At 44.5% G+C, this 21,065-nt stretch overlaps 2 protein-coding genes across 2 annotated transcripts in view; one reads left to right on the top strand and one right to left on the bottom strand.

Moving 5' to 3' along the window:
- Nucleotides 1–21,065, top strand: part of LOC126557510 (facilitated trehalose transporter Tret1) — a 259,197-nt gene that overhangs the window by 106,401 nt on the left and 131,731 nt on the right. The window lies entirely within an intron of this gene.
- On the bottom strand, nt 6,691–11,260 carry LOC126567414 (protein single-minded-like). The gene is made up of 6 exons (XM_050223641.1): nt 11,070–11,260; nt 10,153–10,991; nt 9,880–10,085; nt 9,168–9,274; nt 8,878–9,025; nt 6,691–8,773 (listed from the first exon to the last, which is right to left on the bottom strand). Exons 1-6 carry the CDS (start codon nt 11,242–11,244, stop codon nt 6,691–6,693), a joined length of 3,558 nt encoding a protein of 1,185 aa, XP_050079598.1. The 5' UTR covers nt 11,245–11,260.

Here is a 21,065-nt window from a genome sequence, read left to right as displayed (position 1 = left end):
CACGACATCTATACATGTATTAAGTAGGACTCACACGCGGTCAGACAAATCTGATAGAAAGTATTGTGTGCGCACCGGCAGGTATTTGTGGTCACGCGCGGATGCGGACGTCTTGCATTCCAAAACAGTTATGTGTGTGTGTATGTGTGTGTGCGCGTGTGAGTGTGTGTGTGTGTGTGTAGGAGGGCTTTGCTTGCATACGCTCTTCTGCCTCGCAAAAGTGAACGTATTTATGAATTTATTACTCTTCCCAAAGTTCGCGAGACACTATAATTCCCTGAGATCACTTACGCAATAGTGATCATTGGAGCACTTATAGCTTATATATTTTTGTTTTTGCTTTTCTATACATTTATACCATCAAGTGTTGTCTTGACACAAACACATACACACACTCTCTTTATCTGTGCTAGCCTTTCGGTTTGTTTTTTTTTTTATATGAAAGCCTTTATTTTGACAATTATACATTTTTTCTCTATGTTTCGAGTTTTTTCGCAACACTAATTACATCGATAATTAATTTAAATGATGCCTTTACCGCTCAAAACCATCTACAAAGTATGCCCTACCGATGAAGCCAAAAAATTCAAAGCAAATATTGATTGTATAACCAGCAAAGCTAACCAAAACATGATTGGAGGAGAGGAGAAAAAAAACAACATACACACGACCACATACGACCACACATACGTACGAACTTTTTGCATACGCTTCCCCATACGGTGGAGTGTAGTGTAATGTGGACGTCGAACAAAACGGCGTGCCAAACTTTTACATTTGAACAAATCGTTGAGCGAGCAAAAGTGAGCAGGAAAGCAGCAGCAGCAGCAGCAGAAACAGTAGCTGCAAAGATTGTGTACAGCCAAATTAGGTGATTATAACAAAAAACAAAAAAAAAAGGGAAAGTACTTTTCATACATGGATAGCCGTACACTAAGGAGGGTGTAACATTATGTGTGTGTGGACAGACAAAAGCAAGTGACGAATCCCTTTCATAAGCGATAAACAGTTTACCGTTTGTACCATTTAAGCGTTTAACAACAACAAGAAAAAAGTATATTGCAAAACTATACGGATACATATATACATGTACGCACGATTACGATTACGGAGAATTCTTCATTATTATAGTTTCGTTTTGAAAATGGCGATTTTTTTTTGTCCCTTTGAAAGAGATAATCATGATTGTATGTAGAATTGTTAGCAAATGCGTTGTTCAGTTTTTTGCGCTTTATATTTTTAAATGATTGTAAAGATTTATTTCTTTGCAAAACAAATCCTGGTAGAAAAGTAAAAGAGTAAAAAGAAGCAAGTGAAATGCAAAATCAAATGTTGCTCGGGTATTGGAGTTTAAGGGAGACGCGTTATCTCTTTATAAAGCCTGCATTTAATATTCATCATATAACACAGGACAGTCATAAAGGTAAACGGCACCGGCTTAACAATAACTTTTATTTCGTTACTATCCTGTGCTGTAGCTGGTGTCAGATCAGTCAGATCAAGCAGACAGAGCCAGGCCGGGGCTAAACCCCAGCAACCAGAGGGACAAGAATTTACTGTGGTTGATCCTACTTAGCGATGCGAAAACGAAAACGAAATGATAGAGATGATCTAGTTCGCAATTAGAGTAGAGTGCAAATTGTTTTGCAGTATAGCAGTGTTTCTCTTTTTTTTATTCATTCGTTTCCCTCCCTCTCTCTCTCTCTCTCTCGCTTCTCGTGAGTATTTGCTATATTATTTATATTGGAACCTAGTTCATGCATACATTAACTGATGCGAAAACGAAAGGCTGATTTGTGAACGAGAAGACAGACAGAAAGTAGGAGCTGTAACAGATACACGACCGGCCAGGTTGTGATGTGTGGTACCAGACTCGCCACGGTATTAGTGTGTGAGGGAAGTGTATGGAACCTTTACTCTAGTACTTTTGTATTTTGTTCATCTTTTTTTTTTTTGTTTCACGTGCATACCGTATTATTCTGTGTGCTGCTTTATTTCATCGCTTGTCGTGATTATTGGTCGTCGTGACTATTCCTTTTTAAGGGTTGTGTACAATTTTCTATTTCCTTAGGGTTTCGGAGTAGAAGGGGGTTCGGAGTAAGGAGGAAAGAAGGTAAGGACGGATGGTAGAAGAAAGTATAGAAAAGTAAAAGTCTGGTAGTAAGATGTGCGGATGCGTAGCAATGCGGCAAGAGTGTCGCTATTTATATACATAAATATATATATATAAATATATACAAACACCCATATAGAGCAAACGAATGTGCAACGCGGACACGGTTAATATAATAGCAGGATAGTAGTATCGTGCCTACGTTTTTTTTTGTATTAGTTTCAAACCCGAGACTTTGTCGCCGTCGAGCCAAAGTTCGATTTATTTCGTGTTATATTCCTATAAAAATATTATATATTGTATACACACAAACACACACACACACACACACACACACATCCTCATACATTGTACGTAAGGTGATTTTCCTCAGTGTGCTCAACAAAAAAAACAAAACTCCCCAATCGCCCATAACCAAAACCCGCATCCACCCCCCAACCTGCGCGTTCTTCTTCTCCGAACTTCCTAGCCGCGGTTCGAATGATTTGTAAAATCAGTCGCACACGTTGTCTACAATTATAATCACACTGTTGACAGGTTCATTTCATTAGCCAAGTAAGCGAAGAATATAATTTATATCTTGAAAAAAAACCAGAACAAAACGACGTTGCTCCCTTTATGTGTAGAGTGTTTAGAACTGTGCGGGAATTTTGCCGTGAGGTTGTAGGAATAGAATTTTCTGTTTTTGATGATTTTTTTTTTTTTTGAGAAATCCTTATTCCAAACCTACTAAGACAAAAGCTTGTGCATGTACCATTATTCAACTTTAGCATCGGAATTGAGTTTTCTTTGCGGTTTTTGGTTTATTTTGTTTTCCCCCGCTCATTTGAAGGACATTTTAATTACAAATAGAAAACATCTTTACAACACCCATACACAAAGGAAGAAAGAACAGGTTGATATGTCTGTACGTTTATACTTATTTTATTACTTCAACCGCAAAATAACACTTGAAAGATCGTTCTGCGCAGTACATGTACAAGATGAATGATAACCTCACTGAAAACATTTAGAACGAAAATCTGTTCAACTGTTGAACGCCGAGGATATGTTTGTTATCCTGTTTTCTTCGCATTTTTTTTAAACGTTCATGAGTTTGTTCGTTTTGTCTTACACTTTGCTACAATTGTTTTTATTGTTGCTTACATACTTCGTATCTTCCGCTCTTGAATGTATAAAATTATTTAAGAAACAAGAAAACATGCGATCAAAACAAAATGTGCACAACGATCAATTACTGGTAGGCAATGCGAAAAATCGATAGGCATCCACATATAAAGAAAAGAAGAAGAAAAATGCAAGCTTTACAATAATACAACTAAATTCCCCGTTGGTAAAACATTTTGCATAAACTGTACTGTGGTATATGGATAAGTTTGGTGTTCCGAATTGTGAAGTGGAATGAGAAGCTGGCAAAGCTTCTAGCTTCATCCATTCCGTCACCAACCGCAAAGAAAAATGGCGTGCACTAGTACTGTAGGATCCCGGTTGCCAAATCAATCAGTAGTGAAGAATAGAAGAAAAAAAACGAAACAGACGAAGAATCTAACCTAGTGAAGACAAATCTTGAGCCGCATAAACTAAGTATTGGAAGAATTGATCAATGTGGAGAACATTTTATTATGTTGCGTTAAATGAAACAATCTATAGCTGTGAAACCCTTTCCTTTCGTTCGTTCGGGATCCTAGAAAGAAAATCTCATTTCCTCACTATAGTGAGAAGTGAGAGATTCTGCCTAGGGGAACATGTAACCCATTCGATGACTGTTGTTGCTAAGCCTGAAGATGGACGTATGTGTGTGGAAGGAAACGCGTTCAATTACATTACGCAAACAAAATACGGGAAGGAGTAACCGTGTGGAATAATCATGTTACAAAGAATATTTCAATGGTGTGTATGTACATAGATGTATATCTTAAAGAAAGATCGCAAGAATCTGCTGTTTCGGTACAGCTTTGTGTTAAGTGCGTCGTAGCAAGCAGGCAAACAACCAAACAGGAATCAGAAAAGATAATCAAGTTGATACAAGGATACATAAACAAGCATGGATAGTGGAAGAGGAAGGTGAACACAATTCTATAGTAAACGTAAGAGGTCCGAGCGAAGTAGTAAAGCTGTGAATTGAGCGAACGAAACTTTTCACTCGTACGCTGCCGTATTGTGCATGTGGGTGTGTATCGGAGAGAAGAACATTCCTCGACGTTTGTATGACGCCAAAATGCATGCAACTAACATTATATTAAGTTTTCTTTGGGTGCGAAACGATTAGAAACACATGCACGCGTCAGTGCATCCGTCGAGGGAAGGTACATACACACACGCACGCACATTGTGGGAGAGTTAACTTAATTTCCAAAACAATTACCTGAAGAAATTTAAACTGTTTCTTAACGCATACATTTCAACACGTGAGCAACACGTGACTGGTTGTCACAGACACAGAGAATTGCAAACACTGGTGAGGTGTTTTCCTTTTTGGGCGATTAGTGTATCGTGTAAAGATTGTGTGCGTGTTTTTTTTTTTTTACCAAGTTAGTTGCAAACGCCTGAAGGTATGTAGACAATTTTTTTGTGAAATGAAACAAAAAGATAGTAATTACGTGTGTGGTGTTGAGCCTAACGATCTCGACAGTTTTCCTATACTTGTAGTCGCTTTAAAAAGGCTCCTATAAAAGCTTGATTACATACCTTCAGGGCAATACCTATCCCAAACCCAGTACGCTACCAATGCCTTAATTTTAAGCTCGCTTCGCCGCAACACGTTTGTATACTAGCTGTTTCGCTTCAGGCTAGTTGGTAAATACATACGCGGAAACCAAATTCCCACTTTTCCCCGTCTACAGTGCCCCTCCTCGGTGTGTTTAGGAGGAGTAGTTGAAAGCAAACGGTGTAGGTGTACCGATTTGTATGGTGGTCTAGAAACGCACGTGGTGTATTAGACGCTTCCTACTAGCCCAACCGACAGCCGGAAGTAAACCGCCTTAATTGTAAGTGTGCGTGTAACGCACACCGTCTAACGAAGAATATTCCACACAAAATACAACAAGAAATACACCGAATCATTTCTATGCGGCCTATACAACACTCCCTTTGATTGCTAAGGTGAACGGAACGAAAACGGTGGGCAAGGGACAGACATACCACATACCCAAACACAAGTGTTTGTCGAGTTATCAACGTATTGCACATCTAAGTTATTGTAGCTAAGCAGGAAGGGTATTGATAAAAGTAGGTTAAATGAAGCGGATTGAGAAGACAAAGTTCTTGAAGGTTATTTGAAGGTTATTCATAACACAGATTGAGCCAGCGAGCAGTGGAATGAAACCGTGATTAAGAAGCATTTGTATCTTCCCCAGAGTAAAACAGAGTGATCCTCCAGAGAGATCCAGATATAGAGGGCGCTGCCGGAATTCTCTATCCACTAAGGTTACCAAACAAAACCAAAAACAAATGACGGAGGAACAATGTTGCAATGGACGCTACTTTCGGTGATGGGCAATTAACAAATCTCGCATCAATTGTAACGATGTTTGCCGTTGGTAGAATAATTAATAATAATAGCTCTTGAACACATGTAATGCCGATGCAAGTAGCCATTTATATCCTCCACACACAACACACACACCCACAAGCAGTATCATTGATTGTATTTGAATTGATTAACTGTGATGTTCACTAATCCTCCCCCTGCGGTAGCTGGGTGCTCCCTGACAAAGTCGGGAGTTGGCCGGCCAGCCAGTCAGAGCCTGCTCAATGTACCGAATCTGTTGTATGTGTCCCAGGACGCTAATCCGGTCGTAAACGCTAATCATTAGCGTTGTGGAGAAAGAATCGAAAAGATTGTGGTTTAGCACCGGGAGCACATGAGGACGAACTTATGAAGTAATGTTTGGCAAACCCTACAGTCCCCACGGATTGAAAAGAAAGCTAAGACGTGTATGGACACTGGATACTGGAAACAAAACAATTGCGAAAGAAGCGACATACAATAAATAAAGTTAAATAGTAATGTAACTAAAAGAGTACGCAAGAAACCGAATCGGTCCTCTATTAATTAGCAGCGTTGGTGTTAAAAATCGTCACCACCATACACGCCCATCCCGAGCGCGTAAAGTCGGCGTAATCCTAACGAATTGGTGGTGCTTTCTGTCAAGTGTTGCCTCGTCCAAAATAAAAAAAAAAAATCGCACCATATTGCCGATTATTATGGTTCACCCAACCCAGCGGGAAAAAGTCTGATTTTCTCGGTGGGGAGGGGCAACGAGCACCAAAAAGCAAGGTTAGTAGTTTTAGCGCATAAATTACTGGAACTAGAACAAATAATCCTTGGGAGTGATTATCCATCTCTTTCTCTGTTTCTTATCACCAACGCCAGTGCGTTTAAGAGCCTACGGTCTTCGCTCTTAGAGCGAGTATCATATTGATTAAAGTGCCCGGATCGAAATCGATCCGCGGATTTTTGTTTATCCCCCTTTTGGATTGGTTGCTGACATATTATAATAATCTTCCGGCATTTGGCCCTGGGTGCTGCTCTATTTTCTTCTCGTTTCTCACAAAAGGGACGCACCACGTGGTTTTTACGTACACTGCTGCTGCGGCACGTACTCGTTCGATGACAGCTGCTGCTTGTTGTTGGTGGTGTTGGTGCTCGTCGTACCGGATCCTGCCAACGTAGTCGATGTTGACTCGACGATAACGCTCGTGTAGTGCGGCAAACCGTACGTATCGGCAAAGTGTTGCTGCTGTTGCTGCTGCTGCTGATGCTGCTGGCGGTTCGATTGATTTCGGCTAGCGACGGCAGGCTTCTTGCCCTCCATACCGACCGTCCGGACGTCCGCGTTAGTACCGTATCCTTTCGCGCCGTGCAGATTATTGTTGTTGCTGTTGGTGTTGTTATTGTTGTTATTGTTGTTGCTCATCGTACCATTATGGTCGTTATTATTGCTGGTAAGTAGATGGTTGTTGTTGGTGGTGGTATTGTTATTGCTGTGATTGTGCATATGGTTTAGATTAACGTTGAGCGTAACGACACCGCCACCATTTGTCTCACCATGGTTCCCCTCCGTGCTGCCAGCGGTACTTATAATTATACTGCTGTTAGTAGTTCGGTTACTGCCATTGTTTGTCGCTTGCAGTGGATTGTTGGTGTTGTTGGGTAGATTTCCATTAGTGCTATTATTGTTGCCGTTCGGCAGTGTTGACACCACGGAATGGTTGGGTAGTTTGGAGGATTTTGGGCCCGTGTCGCCAGCCTCCAGCTCGTCCCGCTCGGTAACCGCCGATGGGCGGGCAGGCGATCCTAGCCCGCTGAGTATGCCGGCGGTGCTCACTAGCGGTGAGTCACCGAGCTGCAGGTCACCGCCATGGGGCCGGAAATGGTGCAGGTGGGTAGCCGGTCCGAGATGATGCAGCGTGTGCTGATGGTCGAACGCTGCCTGCTGCTGCGTGATACCATCGAACGGCGATGCAGAGCTGGTGCTCCCGTCCAACGTTGCCGGGGAGGCATCGTACAGAAAGTTGGAGGTCCCATTGCTAGCGACACCGTTCGTGTGTGGATGTTGCTGCTCTAGGTGATGTTGTTGGTGGTGGGGCAGTTGTTGTTGATGCCCGTTCGTCGGTGCAAAGTGGCTTTCTAGGTGCAGGTCACCGTAGCTTTGATCACCACCTGCACCTGCATGCTGCCGAAGTACACCCGATCCTCCACCAGCCATTGATAGGGAGGCAGCCGTCATACTGCCGTAGCTGGGTGGTGGATGCTGCTGCTGAAGATGGTGTTGCTGTTGCGGATGGTGGTGATGCTGCTGGTGATGTTGCTGCTGCTGATGATGATGCTGTTGATGCTGTGCCAGCGTTGCCTCGCCCTCCGAACTGCTGCAGCTGTTGGAACTGGCGGAAAATGGGCGCAGCGAGATTGGGTCCTGCCGGGAATCATATCCACCGTAAAATTGATCGTAGTACGGCTCGAGAAAAGCGTCACTACCGTCCGTCCCACCGTGCGATACTGCATGTCCATCGAGCATTCCGCCAGAAGGAGTTGCGTTCATACAGTACCCACCGCTAGCTGTGTTTGGTTCCTGATGAGTACCGCCAGAGCTGTACTGCATCTGGAGATCATAATCGTCCTGTGCAGATGGCATGGAAGAACCGGGGTGAGTTACCAAACAGGCTGAGGGAGCTCCCGGTACAGGACCCAGGCTGGCATCATCATCTAGGCTAGCCAGTTGAATGAAGGTGCTGTGTTGCTGATGTTGTGGATGTTGTTGGTGTTGTTGCTGCTGCTGCTGCTGCTGTTGGTGGTGGTGTTCCTGGAGATCCTTTCCCAAATGCAACGAGTTGTAGGACAGACTACCCTGATGAGCAGGTTGCAGCGATTGGGAGCTTCCACGCCTTCCGGTGGAATTGCCACCTACCACCGTACCACCGATCGGAGACATATGGGCAGGAACGCCAGAAGTCAACCCAGACACCGGTGTCATGGTGGCCGCTAGTGCTGTCGCCGGCTCACTTACAGTACGCTCTTTACTCGCAATACTAGCGCCTCCAGCAGCTCCAGTTGCGATCGAGTCCGGCTTGACATTGGAGGAAGCTTGATGCTGCGTAGATGGGGTATGCTGTGGCTGCTGCACCTCATTCAGTAGCAGATCTTGCGCTTCCTGCTCGCTGTAAAAAAGCGATAAAGATGGAGTTTAAAAATCATGCTTTTGGTTTTTGTAAAGAAAGATGGATGCTGATATCCATCTTTCCCACCAAACAGTTCTATTTACCTCAAGACGTAGTTAACGCTCACGATACAATGAGGGCGCGATGAGCGTGTATTGTGGACAACGGTAGCATACGATTGTACCCACGCCCAACCGCCGCCTTTCGTTAGAAACCGATAATACTTTGTCGTAACTTGGCCCTTGTACATCACTACAACACGAAAACCACGTGTCAAGAAACACATGAGACAGCGGTTTCGTGTCACCAAAGAAAAAAGAGAAGAATTTGTTGATCTAAATAGCTCAAAACAATGGATGTATCGATTTCACATAGTAGGAGTTCGTATACTTACGGACTTGGTGCGAGTAGCGCATGTGAAGGATGTCCGCTGCGTGGACGTACTGGTAGAGTGTTTTCTCAATTAGATCCTGCGGCTCGTATCCCGTAAGCTGTGCCACTCTGATGGAAATGGTAATAATGCGGAAGCAAAAAAGGAGAAACTTAGGAGAGGATCTTAGGCGCACCCATATCGAGTTTATAAATTGATTGATTTTTTTTTCTGTTGAGGAAAGCCACCATTCTACATCACCGGTCCTGCGAGGACCTTGTGCCAAGGGACGGCGAAAAACAAACAAGCGCCCGTAACGAGCGCTGACGCTAGTAAAAACAAGTATTGCAAGTGTTTCCCACTTTGTTTCCACCCATTGCAAGCCATCGAACGTCACGAAAGTGGTCCAATCAATTGCTAACGTCTGGTGGATGGTGCGAGAAATGACGAGGTACTTGAGTGAAAAACGAGATTTGACACGTCGGAGGGATTTTTAGCTTGGCAAATAAAAACGTAAGTTCCTCCACCCCACCGTGGGTTTTGAAAGCGAACGCACTGCCAGCAAGGGGCGTTAATGCGATGAAAGCCGGGACGAAAAATGCCACAAAAAAAAGCGGACAACCATCAAAACTGGAACACGGATTTGACCAGGGCAGGGTTGGTCCTTTAAGACGGTGTGATGTGAATTTTTCCCCTTGCTTGTTGCGAAACAAAAAAAAAAGCTGTATGTACTTACTTTGCGTCGAGAAAGATCAGCTTCAGGTCCATGCTGGCGCGAAACATAAACATGTTCTGGTAGAGTTTGATTTCCGTAATAGCGGACGGTGGCAGCGAGTGACCGACCGCCACTAGGCCCAAGTTTTGGATGCAGCTGTGCCCGTCCCCATACGTTGCATCGCCCGGATATATACGGGCCTTCAGGTATCCGGAACAGTGTATGACCTGCGCGGAAGGGAATACACTCCGATCACCAGCGATTCTACTTGATGCATTTGATTCCGACACTCACCTTATAGCCACTGGTAGTGAGGCCCGCATTACGCTTCGCCAACACGCACTTCATCCGCAGAAAGAAGGTACGCTCGATCTCAATCGTTTGCGAGAGATGATGCTGACCATAGCTGTGATGGTGATGATGATGATGATGATGGTGGTAATGGCCGTGGTGAGTGTTGTGATGATGCGAGTGGGACTGTTGAGGGTGCTGCATCCCGTACCCAGCCGTACCCGCTCCGTACGTGGGCGGATTGCCGGTTCCGAGCGGCGAATGGCCGCCTGTGCCACCGCCCAAATGCTGCTGATGATGCATTGCGGTTTGCATATCGTTCGGTGAAAGGCCGGGCGGTACGGTTTGGCCCAGGTTACTACCACCGATGGCGGCAATCGAAGCACCGGACGAGGCGAGACTTTGCGGTGGCGAATCGGCACTACCGGGATGCTGCAGCAAACTGGCAAACGGTGATATCGGTGAGTCGGAAGCGGTTGTGCCCGGATCGGCGATGGACGAGTGCGGTGTGGAGGATAGCAGTGGGCCGGGTCCGGTAGTTTCTGTGCCACCGGTAGCCGGTGGTGGTGTGACAAACATGTTCGGCTGCAGTGACAGCACCGAGGTCATCTCGTCCTGATCGTAGTTGTGTATGTACTCGTAGATCGAATTACCGGTCAGCTCTACCTGGCTGAGCCCAAGGTGTACCGAGGCCGTTTCGGAGATGTACATAATCTTCCCGTCCGGCGCAACAACAAAGATGAACCCATCCAGCGTCTGCAGCAGGTGTGAACCGAGCTCCTTAATCGCGAGATCGCGAGGATTGTTTGGGATGTGTTGGGAGCCCCACGCATCTCCCAGCCCTGTGGTTGGAGCAAGTGCACAAATATTCGGTGTGTCTTGTAATGCAACACTCACAACCCCCTTCTGTGTCAACCTACCTTCTGGGAACACGGCACGCATCTTCAGGTAAGACGTGGTAAGCCGTATGATTGAAGCCTTATCGAGCTGTGACGTGATGGCGCTCGGCAACGGTAGCAGCTTAGCCAGCTCGAGAAATTCCGCATTTTCCTTTTCACGTCGGGACCGGGCGGCATTTTTACTCTTCTCCTTCATCGCACACCGTGTGGTCGGACCTGCGCGGTGGAGTAGAGGGGGCCGAGAAGAAACACAGAAGGAAAAAAAAACAAAAATGGCGTAAGTAAGGGCACTCAGTGTTATTCTCAACATTTGCGATGGTTAATCATCACTATTTCAGTTTGTCCGGCGAATTCTATCATCACAAAGAGAAAAGTGCATGGTAAACGGGCAAGTGTGTGGGTCCTATTCGAAACAAAGCGTTCCGGTGAGCTCAACGCTCGTGTATGCTACGTATGCGCACCTCCCACCACCTCCCCTACCCACCCATCGACACTATTCGGAAACACTTATGTTACAACTAGCTAACCACTGCACCTAGACGCTTTAATAGAGCCATAAAATTATCGATGAGTTATAGCCTACTGCTAGGCCTCGGGCAGGAGCCATCTTGCGGTAAAGAAGCAAGTCAATAAGACGTAAAATTAAGTTTTTATGATGTTTTGCCGAACTGCCCATCGTTTATGAGCTGATCGTTTCGCAACTGTACGCCCTGCACATTGAGCTTGTCCAACATTAGTCGCAAAACTTATTTTCTGCTCAGATATTTGCTCTACAGAGATCCTCAAAGAGTTTTCAATCACGTTAAAATCGCGTGTTAACTATTATCTTATATTTTTTGGGCGACTTCACCCTTGTTCTGGTTTATATTTGAGGCCTGGTTGACGTTAGTCAGATTGATTATGGGGTTGACTTCATGCGGTTCTAGAATTCACACGCATCACAAATCTCTCACAGGCATCCGAAGGGAAAGTCTCAAAAATCTCTGTCTATTTTTCGCGCATCAAACGGCACCACAACACCAACACATCACTTCACTCCATTCTCTAGTAAACACTCACTTTTTGGCATGTTTGAAGCTGGGACACCTTCCCGTTAACTACCCTTGTAATCTCTGTAACTGGACGGCAGCTTCCAAAAAAGCTAGAACGCCCTAACTTTCTCCGTTTGTGCCTGTAGTCAAACGGTCAAACAGTTCGCGAAAAATGACACACACTCGCGTATCTGTAGTACACCGTAGAATGGTGTAGCCTGCTCCGTGCGCGTTGCTCGCTGTAACGTTACAGTGTAACGATCCACACGATCGGCTAGCCGCTGCGTACTGACACGAGGATCAGCGCTATGCACCACAAAAAGCCCTAGTGTCACCCTTACTACGATGCGCCACTTGCCACTATTGTTGTTGGGTCTATCGGGTGACGTCGCTCCCGGGTGTGTTAGGCCTTCGGGTGTCGGAGGCATGGTCTGCCGCTTATGTTTACGACGTCACTTTTTGTTTTATTTACTGTAGTTGGTTGCCTGGTTTTTGGAAGGCGTTATCGTGTTACAGATGTTACAGATTAACGAGCAAATCGAGCGTGAAGCATGAGATTTTACGAGGTACGCCTGTTTAGTTGGAGACTCAAGAGAGAATCAATTCATTCATGAGTACTTCGAACTAGAGGTGACAGCGAAGCCGGTGGTCACGCTCGCAGGACCGGAGTTCAAATCGCATCCGGAATTCGGTTCCCACTAGCGAGGGCTGACAAACCAACTACGTGGTATCAGCAAGTTTTTCGATTCGATGAACATTCGACAAGATGCAGCAGAAGATCTTGGAACTTGCGGGAAATCGAATGTGGCTGGAGCTGGAACTGCGCCAATTTCTCATTCCTCTCATCTTTTTGTCTCACCAGAATCTACCGGAGTGTTTGATGTTTACCATAGTTTGCCTTCAGGCGAACCACCGACGTCCAGTGTCATTACCAACTGGCCATGCGAAAGAACTTAGCAGGGGCACAAAAAAAACTGTACTTGCCGCTGTGTGTGTGTGTTTGTGGGGACGGTGCCACCAATGTTTAATAGAGTTGTTTTGGGTTGTTGCCAGCTAAACGGCAACATCGTATCTTTGTTTTTGAAAACCCATACTCCAACCGAGAGACGATAAACAAGCGTCACCGGGGCCACGGGAAACTACCGACCCTTGCCAGAGCACCCTACACCCGCTCGCAAGAGGCATCCGTTGAAGGGCGACTGGAGGTTTTTTTTTGTCGCTGCCGCTGTTGTTGTTCCTCTTCACTGTCGTTACTGTGTTGAGGTGCAGAAATGCGCTAAACTACAAACTTAAGCTTTAACTCCGCCAGACTCCATTAACGTAATGAGAAACGGTAAAAGCAACATCGTCGTCGATAATATATTGGAAATGCCGACTTCCTTTTTTCCTTGCAACCGTCCGCCAATGCGGGCCCGCTGATATCTGATCAGCGCTATTGTTGTGGATCATCTTCGGCAGCACGCGGTTAAAAGGGGTGACATGACTGTCGATCCTTTCATGTATCGATCGCATGCAAATCTCGTTGAGGATGTTCACGGCGATTCAAGACGATTAGGCATAACCCCAAAACAATAGTCCCACTGCTCTTGTCGAGCGGAAAACGGTAGAGAAATGCGGGTTTTCTTGTCCGTGGGCCAGCAGTAATTCGGCACCGTGCTTTAAGACGCACCATTAACCGGAACCCGGGGTTCCGGGCTGTCGGTGTCCGGAGCATATGCACCGTGGGTCTGGGAAAAGACCAACCAACCAACATAGCAGACACCGGTTTTGCTACATATTACCAAACGTGAGCAACCAATCTAGGTTTCCGCAAACAATCTCGCAATAATTTGACATCTTTATCACCGCGAGAGAGGAACAGAAATTGAAAGACGCAGGTCGTGCGAAAATCTCATCCACCAAGACGCATGGGTGCAGTAAAATGCATCGATTAGTGAACGAAGTTCAAGAATTGTCCATCACCGTTTGGAGTTGGAAAGACGTAACTTTGTGGGTTTTGTGAACTTCCGGTAAGTTCAAAATACAGTGCGCGAGTAACTCGAATGCATCCATCGCCCCGGTCCGGCAAATCTCCAACAATTACTCGGTGCCAACAGTGTTGGATAGCACAGCAGCATCTTTATCTTTGAAGCCTACGTACGTCACCGATACAGAAACAAGCACCAAGCCCTGGATGCGCCTTGGAGCGACCTGGAGCTCCCTTGGACGATTGACGTTTACGACCCGATCGTGCTTTTCGTTTCGTTTGCAACCAAAGCAGCCCACCTCTTCCCGTCCCAACCCAGCCTTGTTTGCTCTCCTCGTCATCGTTTTTCCCAATAACTTTCTGTGACTAACAGCAACCGATCGACGGCACTGCTTCCCGGCCCCGGTCCCGCGATCCACCCATGCAAGCAATGAGGCACCGATTTGTACCATGCCCAATCGGCTTTATTGCGGATGGATGGCAGCTGTGGCTGTGCTGGAGCGCGTACACAGTACCCGGGACCGGACACCCGCCGGGACGGATGGCGAGCTTCGAATTACGGCGAGCGTCGTTTGCATTTGTTTATGCAACATTAAACGCAACCGCCGGCTACACACTCGCGGCCAAAGGACATCGACCGGGTTGTTTTTTTCTTTTCCTCGTGTGTTCCTTGGCCACGGCTGGTGCGTTCCGGTTGACCGAGATGCATGTCCGGGTGAGCATTTTTCGGAACATTTCGTATGCTCCAGAGGCGAGGGAAGAATAATTAGTTGTGTGGCAACTGTACACCAATTGTAGCGAATGTTTACGATAAGCGACGATCTAATCGGGCAGTAGCCCGATTGGAATGGAAAGTAAAAACCATTCAAGCACCTCAGCTGGGCCCAGCACACATTTGCCTAGCCTGCGGGCGTGCTGGGCAACAAAAGAAGCAATCTCTCCCATCATGTTGCATCTTGAATGGGGTATTTAAAAAATAATAATAAAAGAAACCGTCTCTCGGCTGCGTATGCATCAATCAGAAAACCTTTTTCGTCACGTACGATATGGCCCTTCACGCGAGAGGAGGTTTTTTTTTGTGTGTGTCACCCACAGCTTACTGAAGTGTTCTACTGCTGAATGAGAACGAGCAGAAGGAAGAAAGAAGACCAATCAATCGGTAGAATAAATCTAACACATTTCACTCCAACACAAATGCGACTGAAAGAGACTTGATGCTTGGCACATGATTGTTATTACTTTGACTACTATCCTCAACATTGCGTAGTGGAGGCTTTGCTTTAAGACTTTAACGACCGGATGAATCCTTCTGACTTGATGCTTCAAGTACTGCTCTAAGTGTAAATCCTTTCAAAGCAAGAAACAAACCATTTCATTGTGCGATTTGAGCTGACACATGGGGGTAGATTTTACGGTACGATTTTTTACGGCAATTCTAACTCAATTTCAGTCAGTCAAAGTAGCTTGAACAACACCTTTGTACGTACGCTATTTTCATGGATCATTCTATTTGGTCGAAATTTCAAGCTAGGTATCGAATCCCGTGCGGATCGACTGACTATTTAGCGGTTCAGGCACCAACAGTCATGTCAAGGAAGCCAAAAATGGCGTGTCGAAAGACCTGTCGATGTTCTAATGCCAATGACAAAGACAATTAGAAGCGTAAGTGATTTAAGGCTTCAACTCCTAATCTAATCAACTCCTTTCAATCGGGTTTAATAGTCTTTACACGGCAGGATCGAGGTTCAAATCCGATCCGTGCATGTCTAGTAAGCCATTCGATTCGCTGGCGTGACCTATAGAAGGTCTTTAAGCCAAAAAATAGTAACGATTCCCAAAAGACTTGTGAAGAGTGACTTAATTTCTTGTAAAAAGTAGTTATTCTCATCTCTACTTCTAATGATCAGTCCTAATATTTGTCGTGAATGTCCTCCACCCATTTAAGGCATAAAGGAGCTCTTTTAACACGCGGCCGGTAGCAGGTTGGGTCAGTTTTCATCAGCACATGTGTATTTATTGGGCAGTATTAAATCACCTAGATGAAACCCGTAAAGGACACCCACATAAAGTCATCACACTAGTGATAGAAAAGTTCCATTTTTTTTTTGGAACGGATCGTAACTAGTTTTTAGAAAGGAAAGGAACGAAACTGGTGGGAATTATAACCTACTCAAACGGATTATAGAAAGTGTTTATCGTGCAGTAGTTTTCATGTCTGGTTTTGTCATCTACACAACAATGCCATGCATCAAGGACAAGTCCAAAAACAAATATAATTAGCACATGCTCCTTTGAGCATTCCTTTCGTTCTAATATAGTCCAGGTTTCGGTACGAAAAATACAAGTTAGATTGCGTGTTTTAACATTCTCGTGCACAGCAAAATGTAGATGCCAAACGATGATTTTGTTTGAACCTAAATTCAAATCTAGGTTAGATTGAAGGAACGGAGCGGAGCTAATCGGTTCGGAACGATATTCTCATCACTAATCTACTAATCATCAGAACATTCCTCAGCATTCTTCCCTCTTCTTCTTGGGTTGACGACAACCTGAAGACCTCACCGCTGCTGCCGGACCGTCCCCGTTTTCACTGGGTCCTTTTTTCACTTTCTCCTCTGGACCGCTATGTTCGTAGCGTGTGATTAAATTCTCTATTACTTGGGATTGTTGCAAAAGTTAAATATATTGGCCCAGTAAAACAGACAACCTCCTACACAAGCAGACACAGAGAGCAAATTTTGAAGAGGATCTAGAGATAAATCAGTTTTGAATTGCGTTGAGCTTCGACCTAGGATGGACAGCAAGAAGATCTTCTCAGCATGAGCTGCTCACATTTATGTATGATTTTTTTTTATTGAAAATTACCAAGTGTTAATTCTATTGCTAATTTTATGGGCCGCTACTGAGACGTTGTTAAAAAAACGATCGTTAAAATCGTATGCAAAGTAAAGTTCTGATCGATCTTTTGACACATGTTTGACACGTACGTTAATGACTAGTCGAATGATGTTTGAGACGTCGTTTATTCTAACAGAAATGAATACTAGATGAATTCGGAAATCACACGGATTCTTCCTGTTTTCCGCTTAACGGTATTCTAGGTCCTGGCCGGCCATCTTTCTAAAAGGCTTACTAGACTTGCTGTTCTACCACGCAGTTGGATAGTCAAGTCCTCACTACGGGTGGGGGGATTGGATCACGGAAGATGGAAAGTTAGGTCAAAATTGAGCTTGAAAAAAAAACTAAAGCTCAACAAAAGGATAACGATGTACCAGTTCATCGTACACATTATTCTTAGAGGTAGCAACTATGTACGGATAACGAATCATATTATTATCGCAAAACTCTCAAATATTTGCTGTAATTTTCGTGTCCTTTTTTCTGGACAACATCTCACGCAGCAAAATATTTTACCTCAAAGATCCCGATGGATTGATAAAGAAGCCAGTTGGTGGTTCGATGTTTGTAGATTGATAGAATCCCTTTCAAGATGGCTGATTGGAGACACGTGCTTACTGCAGCATATTTTGTTTACACCACTTCCGGTAACACTAAAAAACGCATTTGACACGATCATTAGCGATCTAAAGCGACCGCAATTCACTCACACGAACACACTGCATTTCATTGCAAACCACACATTCGAACCGATTTTGTGTCTTGTCACTCGACAAAAATCCTATTTACGCCACCTACGCGATACGCGATACCTAGACCCAGGACGCAACGCAATAACACGCGCCAGGAACGTTTGTGATCGTCTAAAACCGTGTTCCAACTGAACCGTTCTTCCGACCCGTACAGGACGCACGTCTTTAGGCACTTCCTTCCCTTTTCTTTCAGGCTTGCTTTTTCCGTACAAAAACCGTCTCGCGTAGCAGCATAAACGCAACCGTACCATAACACTTTATGCGACAGAGTCTGCATTATTCATCTCGCTTCGTCCCACTTCCCAACCAATGCAAATAGCATACAAAACGCGAACCCAAACTGCCAATGTGCGTACCGGGTTGGTACGATTTAGCGCTTGGCGAAGGGATGGAAAACTGTGCGAGTGAAAGAGGCAGCTCGCGTGAGCCGATAAGCGAATGGGCGTGTGTGACGAATTTTCCAACCCCTCGCATTGGAGTTGGCACTTTTCCGGGGTACGTACGGACAGTTTTGCTATAAGTTTTTATGCACGCAGTTAGGCGGATATGGTTTTTATGGTGGTAAACGATCATGGAATCCCAGTAAAATCCAGTTTGGGGATGCAAATAATAGTTAGCTACTCCAAAGCTGTACCACACCTTATTACTTTAAATAGAAATAGCAAATCTCCCATCCTAAAACTAAATAATTTAAAAATAAATGTTGAATCAACGATATGTTCTTCATGCGCTGTTAGATGATGGCTGAGGTTATTTGAAAATTTATAACTTTATGCTTAGTTTTATAAGAGAACTTGTTAGAGAATTTCTTTCGACTACTTTGCCCCAGCAGAGAAAGAAGCGTTTGTAGCTCTAAAAATCTTTCATCGCAAATAAGGTGTTACAGTGAAGGACAATAAAATAAGACCAACTAATTGTAGGATAAACATAACATTTATGTCATGGAAAAAATGGATCAAAACAAGGTTAGAGTATAAATATTGACCCTCCAAGAAATTTTATTTCTGTCACAAAAATATAATAAAATATGTCAATTCTTTCTTGTCATCGAAACATTTCTAGCTTCAGTGCTTTCAGCACAATTCACGCTAGTGCTATTAGCTCCTCGATCACCGTTTTTTTGACGACTTGTCGGCCGTCTGACTCTAGACGACGAGTATCTCATCAAACATGTGCCTAAAATTCTGTTCAAAAATATAATTTCTTTAAATACATGAACTTACTGCTAGAACTTAGAACTATTGCTAGTTTGCAAACAAATCTGGATACGACAGCGAACTTATTGTTTTGTCAATCACTGTAGGCTGTTTGAAAACGAGGATTGTCGTCAGAATTCATTGTCACTAAATTGTCTTGAGAAAATGAACACGCTATTGTTGCGGTTAAAAGCTATTTTGACGTCTCCACTAGTGCTTTCCATCCGCGGAGTATTGGGCAAACAATTTACAGCAAACAGTAATGAAAATTTTAATAACCTTGCCTCTTGTGCTACGTGCCGAAGCGGAGCTCGATTTGTTCCGCAAATATGGCTGTTCTCGGCTGTGGAGATCAGCCAAAAGCGTAGGCATAAACGCCTTTAGAAATGTTTTTTTTTCCCGAAACAATACCCCCCCCCCCTCCCCTCCCCGTTGAACGAGATGCGAAATTCGACACGCACGGTCCCGCAGGCCAGGGTGTGTTTACGTTTATTGCTGTAACTGTAGTGTTACGGTGGGACGGTAAGCTGGGAAAAGGGTGCAATGGGGATGCTGCGGCTCAGGGCTATCGGAAATGCAACAAATTGGATTCGGCGTAACATTGTAAAACAATGTCTGCGGACCCTTCACACGGTGCCATCAATATGGAGCGCATGGTAAAAGACACATTTAGTTGAAATATTGCATTTTTGTTTTATGGTCAAAAACGAAGAGCTTAGCTTTGGAGCAGTTCTGTGTGCAACAGTGTGTAACGATTGGATTATCAAATCAAATGTGAATCATTGTGCCATTACTGCCGGCCTTTGGATGGGATGGTTAAGCAGTAAAACATGGTACGAATTTAAAGCAGCGTTTCATATCACCAGTAGCTGATCCGCCTAACGACTCTGAAGGGAAGAGCAGCACGAACAGCAACGAAAAGTGGGCAATCATTTTCCAGTTACGCCGTTTCCCGGCCTTTTTCCACTAACGAGTCAAAAAAGGAAAAACGGGAAAAGAGGAACCGTGTTTTGTTTTCCATTTGTTTACAGTTTTCACACCTGCGCAAACACGGCACGCGGTCTGGTGTAGCTCCACCCACAATCTAGCTTTGATGGCTTGCTATAAACTTGCTATAAAGGGCTTCAGTTTTATCCATAAAATCATTCCGCACATTGCATTGCAGCTGCATCCCAACTTTTCCTTTGTGTCTGTCGTTCTGTGTTTCTCTGCTTCTACATTGCTTTGAGCTTCTAAGGAAAATGTATCGTAAATTAAATCAGAACCGTATTAATACAAGGTGATACTTCTTAATTTGGTCTTGGAAATTCCTAAATTTCTGTTCTCTACTCTACTCTACTCTACTCTTTTTCGAAACCCTTCAAGAGGTTTGTAGCAATACACAATACGGCCGTGCTTTATGAATAAAAAAAGATGTTTGGGCCACTTTTACCTTTAAGAATAAATTCGCCTCTTACCTCTTCGAGCTGTAGTGAACGATGTAAAGGTAGTACTCGTTATAAATATTTCAAAAAAATAGGTCAGCCATTTTATTTTATTTATTAACAATTGCTGCCTGTTGTTTAAGGCGTTTAAGCCGGAATATTATAACAAAAGGAAGTGTTAAAGTGATTTAATCAAATGGGCCGCCAAATGCGCGGTGGTAAAGGCGACAACGCCGCCTGTCTTTGCACGGCAGGACATCGGGGTTCCAATCCCATCCAAGACCGTTCCCCCCGTAGTGAGGACCAACTACGTGGGATATCAGCAATTCTAGTAAGCCATTGGATGGCCGGCGTGAGCCTAGTGGTCGGTCGTTAAGCTAAGAAAAAGAGCATACAAGAAGAGGATCATTATGAAAGAGTAAACACTCCGTCGCATTTCCAATGCCAGGAGGATTTCTAGGACGAAACGATCGTGAAGGAATATTCAAACAGGCAGAGGAATGTAGCCACTTAAGCAGGCTTTACCCACATAATGCCGTTGACTTAATGAGTAAAGAACAAACAGAAGTCATCAGAGAGTCATCCTGCCGCAAAGGTCAGTAACTAGTCTGAGTTAAAACGGTGGGCGAAGTAGGCTTACATAAAGCGGCTCGTAACAAGGAGCCTCGTGTTGGGAACCTCTCAGTCCCCGGAGAAGCTTGCCTCCCCTCACCGGAACGCCCTTTATAAGTAACGATCAGGATCTTCTTC

The sequence above is a fragment of the Anopheles maculipalpis genome, chromosome X (genome assembly GCF_943734695.1).
Source record: "Anopheles maculipalpis chromosome X, idAnoMacuDA_375_x, whole genome shotgun sequence".
Classification (NCBI taxonomy): domain Eukaryota; kingdom Metazoa; phylum Arthropoda; class Insecta; order Diptera; family Culicidae; genus Anopheles; species Anopheles maculipalpis.
This window is presented reverse-complemented; position numbering and strand designations above follow the sequence as displayed.